At 36.0% G+C, this 10,907-nt stretch overlaps 1 protein-coding gene across 1 annotated transcript; it reads left to right on the top strand.

Annotated features, from left to right (window-relative positions):
- Nucleotides 1-313: 313 nt before the first annotated feature.
- LOC118753616 (acetylcholine receptor subunit alpha-like 2) lies at nucleotides 314-10,902 on the top strand (the record flags this gene model as incomplete). Its single annotated transcript, XM_036488494.1, has 4 exons — nucleotides 314-1,577; nucleotides 7,511-7,665; nucleotides 9,788-9,968; nucleotides 10,825-10,902. Coding segments are annotated over exons 1-4 (648 nt in total), but the record flags the coding sequence as incomplete, so codon positions are not given.
- Between the last annotated feature and the right edge of the window lie 5 nt (nucleotides 10,903-10,907).

Below are 10,907 nucleotides of genomic sequence, written 5' to 3'. Positions count from 1 at the left end.
ATAAAATGTAATAAATTAGCTACAAACAAACTTAAAAAACTGCAAGCATTTTGCTCCTCGCTCTCTCTATGAGCACGCCCTTCCACTCCGCCATCATTCCTATACACTCAGTAGTACACTCTCGTTTGAGCGTTGAGCTGTGAGTACCTTTAAAATGGCACGCCACTCTTGCAGCATCCATCAGTTCGAGGAGAATAAGCAGCAAAGACTTTTTGTTTTCAAAGCGACAAAACCGACGCGGCACTGTGGCGCTTGCTATGTCCTGGCGGCTATGGCAGCGACGCTACAAAAACAATACTCAGCGCTTCAGTACGGTTTTTGATATTTTTGCGCAAGCAACGGTGCTGATGCGCTGCGTCTCGAGCGCACGAAAGTAGCTCAGATGACAATGGAAAGACAATGCTAACCAAATGTGTTCAAGCAAGCAAATTAAAAAAGCAAAATATAATTCGATTGCAAAAGTGAAATGTGAAATGCATTAGCGAGTGACGAAAACTGGTTTAAAGCAGTTGGAAAATGAAAACGAACTTTTGAGTTGAATTCTTTTAAATTTTTCGAAAAGAAATGGGAGACTGCAATAAAACAAAATAAATACTCAAAAACTCTTTGCATACATTTAGGCGCTTTGCCGCCACAACCAACTACCAAGTCAATGACACAAGTCAACAACGCAAAAAATAGTGGCACACATACAACTACAAGCACCCAGCAAGCATAACAACAACAAAAACACACTCAACAGTAAAACGTGCGCAAGGCGAACGTCGTCGCTGCACAACATTTGCGCTCTCAACTCTCTGGCGCGCGACTAACTCTCAGTTGCGGCGCGCCGCTGTCAATTAAGGGCCAAGAGCCTTCATGCTACGCTGCCAGCTGTCACTTATTGCTGACGTTTACTCGCCACTTGTAACAGACTTTTAGTACATCGGTTTAGTACACAACTGGCGTAGACGTCACACAGCAAAGGCACTAATAAAACGCAACAACAAAAACGAAACGCGAAGGAGCGCAACACAAAGTACCAACAACAACTAAACAAAATAAACAATAGAACATAAAAAAAAGCGAAATTCACGAAGCGTGCAGAAAGCAAGTGCAGCGAAAATAGGCGGTAACCGCTGCTGCAACCGGCTCTAGGGCAAATACAACACAACATACCAGATACATATATGCGCTCCTCGTAAAAATCTTTCACACGCCTGTAGTTATGCATTGAAATTCAGCGGAAGGACAATCATTTGTTTATGAGTGTGTGCGTGTGTGTGAGCGTATTTGAACTATTTAATTCTTTTAAACGCTATTCAATGCATTTGATCGCCCATAAAATACGCACAGTGTAGAGAATGTCGTCACTACGCAATTTAGCCACTTTTTGGCTAAATTGCAAATTTGTTTGCCTTCTGATTGTGTTTTTGTTGCTGTGCGAGAGTGTCGTTCAGGTGCACGCGAATCCGGATGCCAAACGACTGTACGATGACTTGCTCAGCAATTACAATCGCCTCATACGACCTGTCAGCAATAATACGGATACTGTTTTGGTAAAGCTCGGATTGCGACTGTCACAGCTGATCGATTTGGTAAGTGTGTGGGTGGGACGAGGGGAAAACTATACTACTTGTAATAGTAATAAATCAATAGGGCCCTTCAGAATATTGTGGAAATGGTCTTGAATTTGCATTTTATTTTTGTGAATTTATTTAAATTATGAAGGGGGCACTCTAACCTTAAGTATTTACCTACTTGATTGTTGGTTGATAGTGATAGTAATTGGGGCGTCTGTCCTGAGACCTCTGATTTTGGCTTCATTTGGTCAATTTGTATTATTCGATGAGTTTTCTGATGTGTATAGGCCATGGAAATGCCTCTGCTTGACTTATAAACGGACTTCAGTTCTCAGTTCCAACGGCTATAAAAAGAAGTTACTTAGTTTGGATTTTGAAACCGAAAGGACAATGAAAAAAAATATATCGTACCGCTTTATCGAAGATACCATTAGAATCCTCTCTCGTTGTCAGTGGCGGATTCACGGTGGTGGTTTTCGGGCGAAACCCCCCAACGAAAAAAAATACTCAATATTGTGCTCAGGGATTCGAAATAAATAAGAAATATCGCACAAATATACCGTAGTCGAATGTCGAAATTTGGCTTACTTCAAGTGCACGTTTTTGAAATTTGGCCATCCGCTCGTTTTCTCCATATTTTGACCACTGAACATTTTCGTAAAATTCATAAAGTTTCTCGCATTAACAACTTTTTGAGGAACAAAACACCGAAATTTTCAAAACCAGATTTGTTTTTGATAAAACGGTTCTGAAGATGAATTATGTTCGTATCGATGAGTGGAATATAGAATGCAATTCCATAGTAAACTTAAACGCTCCCATTATCGACGTTGCATCCAACGTATAAATGGGAGCCAGGCACTGGGAAATTTATGTGGCTGACTTTTCGTTTTTCCGTACTGCAATCTCTTCAAAAGCTTCGAAAATTTCTGGCTGAAATTCAGTTAACGTTTATACCGCTTCGTGACATTGAGCATGTCTTGAAAAAATCTTGTAACGCTGCAATAGACCCCAACGCATTATTGAGGCCAGCTACATATGTATATCACAAGCAGTATTCACAGCTGAGTTAGAACTACCCTGCGGGAAATGAACCTAACTATAGGTTAACTTGAAGTTGATTAGGAAGGAAGTTATTTGCTTTGAAGAAAGCTAACAATAATTCTATGGGGATGCCCGCGAAAAAGTCTGCAGTAGATGTAGTCAAGGGTGGGTATCTCTGTACTAGATGTCAACTAACTTGTAACTAACTACTTTTGGACGAAAAGATCAATAAGAAAAATAATTTTTTTTTTTTTTTTTTACTTTTTTTTATTTATTTACTTTATTTCATTACATTACATATATGATATTTAGGTGCGACTACTAAAACCAGGCGCCTAAATGCATGCTATTTACTGCTGTATGTGGAAAAATTTCCATCATTAACCCTCATGCTCCCGGGAGTGAAAACTCGCGTAAACGGTCGGAAGTCTACATTGGTAGCCAGCGTTAATTTGTAGGGAGAATCATTCCAACATATGAATAAAACACGGTTACGGTAACTGTTATACCTGTGCGGACATTTTTACATATTCATTTAAAATTTGTCAAACACAAAGTGAAGATTTAAAAATTTACTTTTCTTCATCGAGCAGTATTTACCGAAAGTCTAAGTGAGTAATAGTATGTGCGTCGCAAACTCACATCTTGTTTTCCAAACACAAAATTCGAAATACCTACCTAACAATATAGATACATACATACTCGCGAAACTAGGGCCAAATATAGCAAAACTGAGTTTCTTGTTTTCTCTCTGAAGTATCTTTTTTTTAAAGGACTTTGAATATTAAAGGATATGTAAAATTGAAAAAATTATTTAAAAAATTTAGAGCGATGTGAAATAGCAGTATACGCATTCAATAAAGAGACAAATTTCTAGAATTCAAAGACCTTCAATTTTTTAGTGCATATGGACGAATATGTATTGAAAATGCCCCTTTAAATCATTTTTTATCTAATTAACTTAACAGGACAATTTCAATACCCTCTCGTTCTTGTGTACCAGGCCATTTAACTTTCTTTAAATTTTACAGAGATTTGTATTTTGTCTGACACTCATATTGTCATTCTACATTGCACTTAATTTTTTAATAATTTTTGAATTTACCATATCCTTGAAATTTCAAAGTCCTGATGTCAGAGTAAAAAAATAAAAACCTAGTTAAATTTTTGTGTAGGTAAAATTTAGTGTCGCACGCTGTTATATGGTGCCTACTACTGGCCAGGAGAGAGTCATTTTGAAAATAACGGTTTCGAAGGTCTCGGAAATAAAGTTTTTTGTACGCTTAATAGCCAAAACTGCTTAGAATGGATTTTTAGGCAGCTACTGAAAACCTCCGACACAGTTGTAGTGCAATTCTTTTATTTATTATAAATTTTCTGCGAAAATACTATAAATGTAGACTGCCGAGCACATGAAGGATAAATTTTCTTAACCCTTAATTAGGCGCATAAAGAAAATCACACAATTAGTCGCATGGGGTCCAGAGTGACCCCAATAAAAGTGTTGAAAAAACGGTTTTACAAATAATAAAAAAACGAAGTGTGTATTACCAAATATATTAAGGTACAGTATTGTTGTTAACTTAAAAAAAAAACATAATTTCGACTTCAAGCTTAAAAAATAAATTAAAAATTTCGCCCCGTCAAAAAATGTTACGTAGTGGTCGCATGGGGTCAGCACTCGAGTGAGTAGCGACACATGTGTACGCGACGATGTTCTAGCCGCGACTAAATAAATAAAATGAAATGTGTATTGTCATAAGTATTAAAGCTTAGTGTTGGGAAGTATCGAGTACTTTTGAGGATCAAGTTCTCTGGTATCGATACTTTTAAGGATCGGGTATTTTTCAGAGTACTGAGTATTTTCTTTAAATATACAGATGTTGGTAACATTTCAATACTTAGTGCAGAAATCGAAGTTTAAAGTATTTCTGCAATTTACCGTTATATGAGAGTGGGTATAATTTTAGTCCGATTTCAAAAAATTTAATTTTGTCCGTTTTAAAATTTTTCAGCTGTTTGGTATGCTTTAACGAGACCAACAACTGTGTCAAGTTGGGAAGAAATTGGTGGAGCAGTTACCGAGATATACACATGTAAACACGCCCATTTCCCAAAAATTTATAATACTCGCATTTTTCGTCTAAAAATCATTGCAAATGTCATTTTGAGTGAATAACCTTCAGTAGTTACTTAAATATCGCAGTTTCCATATGTCTGAAAACTACCGTTATATGGGATTATTGGTTGATTTTTTCCATTTTCAATACCGTCCATCCTACGCTCAAAAGATGTTAAGAAGTTATCGTGCGCACAGACGGTCGGACGGACGGACGTGCAGATAGTCACCGCTCGTCATCGATTTCTTTTTTTCATTCTGAACATTTGTCTATATTCATTTAGAAAGTAAAGGCGTAACAAGGCGCAGAAGGAAATTTTGAATCAGGTAAGTTAATACTTAGCAAATAACCACCCTCAATTTCAAAGAGGACATTTTTCATCTTCTACCAAAGTTGAAAAAGGGTCGAAAAATAAACTTGACGGAAAACAGGTAGATCTAACAGCTTTTAGAAAAAAATTAACTTTTCTTTTTACTGATATCAAAAATAGAAGTACCTTTCGCTAAAGTACAAAAAAAAAATAGCAACCGGTCACTTTACACACAATTACGACACAATCTAAAATATGACGAATTAGAACAATAAATACACATTTTTCTCCATATGGGGACCTGACTAATGAAGATTATATTTTCGTAATCCCTGGAAAATTTACTATTAGATACGTGTATTCTCTTTAACGAGCGCTTTCATCAAAATTTTGAGTCTTGCAACGTTTTTATGGCAGAGGCGCCATAATGCGTCGTTCGGCCATACTTCCCTAAAGACATTACCGGTTTTGTCCGACACTTCTTCATTATGCTCTGCTCATTTTGTTGGAATTACGTTTTGTATCTTTGTCAGTAGTTCTCTGTGTTCCATAAATTTTAAATTAAGCTCTTCTAAATGCTGATCCAAAAATGGGACGAAAATGGACCGCCGATAATATCATTCAGCATTTTCAATGTAATTGTCCTGATTTTTTTACGTCCTGCTCCGTACCTATAGTTTCTGCCATCAGATTTACTCTTCAACTCGTCCTTTTCCTCTAGCCCGAAGAAATGAAGAGTGAAGCCAGAGGTTCGACTGGTGACAATGCGCGACTCGTGAAAGTGAGGAAATAGCGCAATGCCCACAAACCCCCTTTCCCCCCTATATCCGTCCCTGCATTAAACAGTTTCTGCATTATCTTCTTTTTAAGAGACTTTACTTTAAAAATTTAAAAAAAAAATATTTCGACCTATCTCGAGATTCGACCGGAAAACGAATCTCAACAAATTTTTCAAGAGCGCCCTACCTCAGAATTTGATTGGCGAATTACCTATCTCAGATTTTTGTTGAAGAACACCCTATCTTATATTGAAAATATGTTGAGCTAAGGCGTTCTTCCGCCAAATTCTGAGATAGGGTGTTTTTCAATAAAATTCTTATGTAGGGCGTTCTTCAATCAAATTCTATAGTAGGACTTTCTTGAAAAGTTTTCTGAGTTGGCTCGTTTTCGAACTGGTTGCTGATATAGGTCGATCTTTCACTCAGCCCTCGAAATGCTGTCGGTATAATATGAAAAATAAGATATCTTGAGTTAATTCACTTTTAAAAACGTAAACGATGTCTGTGTATTTATATATGTACATATGTGTATAAGCCACAATAAGTCATATTATTACCATAAAATACATGTAAATACTTAAACCGTTCCAAACACGATATCAATTTTAACATTTTTACTCTGCAGAAATTTTATCTTTCGCTCCGCAAAATACACCTACCGTAACATCTGAAATTTTCAGAGTATTTCCGACTAAGTAACTGCTTGCCTGTCCGATTGCGTGTTTATCAGTGATTCCAAAATTAAATTGAATCCGTTTTTTATGCTTCCGTTTGACGGCACTTTTAGCATTTGCACACGTGTATGTGCGCACACAATAGCTATCACACAGACACAAAGGTGCGATGAAAACTGTTTTGAGCCTTCAAGTCAATCATTTTAACGCCACTATCAGCAAAAATAATTTCAGCGTCTGACCCTTTTATTGGCAACAAAGGACACAAAAGTGGCAATTCAACAGCAATTTGAAGGCATCAAATAGACGCAAACTCACGTATTTACATGCATACATACAAACATACAAGCATACATATAAAAGAACTAACTAGCTAACAAACAAATCTATGTATGTATATATATTGGCAATGCATAAAAGCAATTACTATGCAAAAGTGAATGAAAAATAGTGCGAAAAAACATGCATACACACATACATACAACCACACTTCTTCTCACTTGCGCAGATGCATAGTACATACATACATACAAATACATTATTTAATAGTCAAGAAATTAGACTTTTCATTTGCACAGCAATGAATGGAAAAGGACATGACGGCGAAATTAAGAGCATTTCCACTTTGAAACAAAAGGTCAGCAATTATAGGAAAAAGAAAATCAAATAAAAAATACGAAATGAAAAACGAAAAACGAAAACGTGGCAAATGAAATAAATAGTGAATTTAAATGAGCAGAGCGAGCAAATCGAAGCATACAATCAGGCGCTTGCAGGCAGTGTGGAGTTCAGCAGGCGAGACGATAGCATTGCCGGCGAATTTCTTTCAATTTTCGCAGTTTCTCAAGTGTTTTGTTTTTTTTTTTCAATCAACTAAATTCTTTCATTATTCCATTTCTTGTGCATCTTTTTATTGCTGAGGCGTTGAGTAATTTAGTGCGATCCTAATGGCGATATTTGACTTGCAATGTCAAATTTTGGGCGCGCGTTAATTGCTTTTTTTCTTCCACATTTCTTACAGAATTTAAAAGATCAAATTTTAACAACTAACGTTTGGCTCGAACACGAATGGCAGGATCACAAATTTAAGTGGGATCCTTCGGAGTATGGCGGTGTAACGGAATTGTATGTGCCATCGGAGCATATCTGGCTGCCGGACATAGTGCTCTATAATAAGTGAGTATTTTTTAGAATTTTTTAGACACGTATGTATATACATTAGGGTGGTCCTTAAAAAATCAAATTAACGCTCTTTTCAGTCTCACCCCCTCAATCGGTAATACCACGGTCAAAGGTTTGACATATAAATTTTGGTTCCGATTGGAGTCAATTAAGACGTGTCGTACAGGGGAAAAGTTCAAATTACCCTATGAAGACTCAGAAAATTAAAAATACATTGAATAGATATTTTTATAATATTTTTTTGTTTTAGTATTAAAGTAAAAAAACGTAAACGTAAACGTAAATTTAAAGCATCAAGCATCAAATTTGGTTAAGTATGCTCTAAAGTACAGGAACTGAAATATAAAGAAGAATTATGTAAGCGAGAGATCTAATGAGAAAAACGAGTCTTTATTATCTTCTATGCTAGTCAAACAGCTTTCAAACCTTTACACTTCACAGATACAATGCAAGGTCCCTTACTGAATGGCGTATATCTCTGAAAGAGATAACCCAGCATTACAAAATTTATCTCATATATGCGTGTAGGCGCCTGGACATCTGGGAATCAAGAGAAAGTGCAAAAGTGAGGAATTGACAAGGAATGGTTCGTCCGATATGTCCTTTCCAGAATGCACACCGTAGGTATATTAATCCGCACCCCAACTTGTTTATAGCAAAGGTGTCTGGAAAAGCGTTGTAATATTAAAATAGGCGCTTTTAAGATAACGAAATGCCCACGAAAGCTATATGTGTTCACACTGAACAATGAGGAGCGAAGCTTATCGCATGGAATCAGCTGAAATGATGCCACAAATCTTACCTTCAACGAAAAGCGGCTGAGCTACTTATTTGACTTTGCTGGAGAGTTTGTTTGTTTGTTATGCTTTCACGCTTTAACTACACAACCGATCATAATGAAATTTAGCACACTGACGTCATTTACTCCAACTTAAGATGTCTTTCTCTCGATTGGACTAAAAGGGGGGGGCGTGGTACCACCCATACAAACGAAATTTTTCTTACAGCATATCTCTGGGAATTTTGTGTTAGAGCACTGGAACTCAGTGTTTGAATTACAACGCTTAAAATGCTTGCAGTTTGAAAATATTTTCAAAAGGGTTGCCACATGTTTGAAAAGTCTAGTCGAATTTTATTATTTATTGTTAAGAATATATTGTTAAGAACCTTTAGCTTGAACATTTAGAGTATTATTGAGGTGGTTGAAAAAAGTTGCCACCTGTTTTATAATTAAATTCAATTTTAAATATTTAGTAATTTAAATTATTTATTAAAATAATAATAATAATTATGTATCAAAGAGGTTTAATAAGGTTGCCACCTGTTTAGAAAATTGACTTCAAATTATGTATTTAATAATTTCAGGCATTATTACAATATGGGTATCTACAGGTAAAGGCTTTATTTCAAAACTGCATGTAGAAGGGTTGCCGGCTATTTTAAAAATCAAATTTGGCTTGAATTAAGGGAATAAGGTATTTGAAAATGTATCGTAAGAAACAGGTTTTTGAAATATTTTGAGGAGCGCTAAAAAATTAGAAGAATTCCTATGTCTTTAGCTGAATTAAAGAATGTTGAGTTTTATTGAAATAAATTACACTTCATGTAACACGCAGAAATTTGATACAGCGAAGCGAAAATTAAAAAAAAAATCTTTGCATGAGGTCTAAAACGCTTTTGAAAAGCTGCTTTATGAAAACTGGTATATTGTTACAAGAATTTGAAAGGTTCTCTCCGCTCGGAACAGCTTCGCTCGGATCGGCCCCGCTTTCTGTGTGTTTGTACCCTTAGGGTCAGTGCCAGTTTAAACTTAGATTACCTAAACTGCCTTTATATTTAACATCTGGCTGTCATTTGATTGGCTAAATAATCTCAGTTTAAACTAGCCAGCTCGGGCGTTTTGAACACAACCGTACACTGAAAAAAAATTTGGAAAATATTTCTACGAGTATACGATTTTATGTTGCATACTTTGCGGCAGAAATTTTTAAATCCTCTTACAAAATACTTTTTTTGTTATTTAAGGAAGCTAAGTTTAAGTTGCATTTGCCTATATTGAGCCAACAAAGCCTAACCACACTTCAAAAATATATGTAACTTTTTTTTTTTTTTTCAGCGCCGATGGTGAATACGTTGTCACCACCATGACAAAAGCCATCCTTCATTACACGGGCAAGGTGGTTTGGACTCCGCCGGCCATTTTCAAATCATCCTGTGAAATTGATGTGCGCTATTTTCCGTTCGATCAGCAGACATGTTTCATGAAATTCGGTTCGTGGACTTACGATGGTGATCAGGTACATACTTGTATTACCCAAACGAGATTAAGTAAAAAACAGATACATATGCATCAGTAACTCTTCAAGTTAAGCTGAGCATTTTAGTCAGTTTTATTTATTGATCAAAAAACATGGTTATTTTTACACCTTTTTTTTTGTTTGGAAAATAACCATAATTTTTTATTTTTTGCTTGAAAATTTTAATCGTTATTTTTTTCGGAAATTTTTTTTTAACTTTTTTGTTTTGCCTGAAAATTATCGTTTTTTTTTAGTTTTGTGTTTTGCTAGGTAAATAAAAGTATTATTTTTTTTAAGTCATATTTTTTGCTTAGAAAGCAAAAATAGCTTCTGCTACGTATACCGCTACAAAAACGAACACGAGAACAAACATGCATACGAAGAGGAACGTGAAAACACATACGAAGGCGCACACGGAGACGAAGGTGAGACGCAAACGAATATGAACGCGAAGACTGTCTAAGGAATATGGCGACGAAGTGGTGAGGCGTATGATACGAAAAGGATTACGCAGAGGAATAAGAAGACTAAGACCAAAAGGAATACCGAGGCGAATGCATAGACGGAAGCGATTACGAAACCGAGGAGCATTCAGAAGCTGAAGACGGAGATATATCTCTATGATCACGAACGAAGACGAACATTAGACGAAGAAGACGCATTAGAAAACGAATACTGACACGAAGGCGAATACGAAGTTGAATACGAAGGAAAACAGGAAAAATACGACTGCCATTACAATGACACTTACGATTACCATTACAATAAGCATTACCTTTACCATTGCGATTTCCACTATATACAATTATCATTCTCTTCTTGTATCTTTCGTCTTTTTTCGTACATTTTATCACAGATTGATTTAAAACACATCAATCAAAGGAACGACAAGGATAACAAAGTCGAAATCGGCATAGATCTGCGTGAATATTATCCTAG

The sequence above is a fragment of the Rhagoletis pomonella genome, unplaced genomic scaffold (genome assembly GCF_013731165.1).
Source record: "Rhagoletis pomonella isolate Grant_MI unplaced genomic scaffold, Rhpom_1.0 Rhpom_scaffold_02670, whole genome shotgun sequence".
Taxonomy (NCBI): Eukaryota; Metazoa; Arthropoda; class Insecta; order Diptera; family Tephritidae; genus Rhagoletis; species Rhagoletis pomonella.
This window is presented reverse-complemented; position numbering and strand designations above follow the sequence as displayed.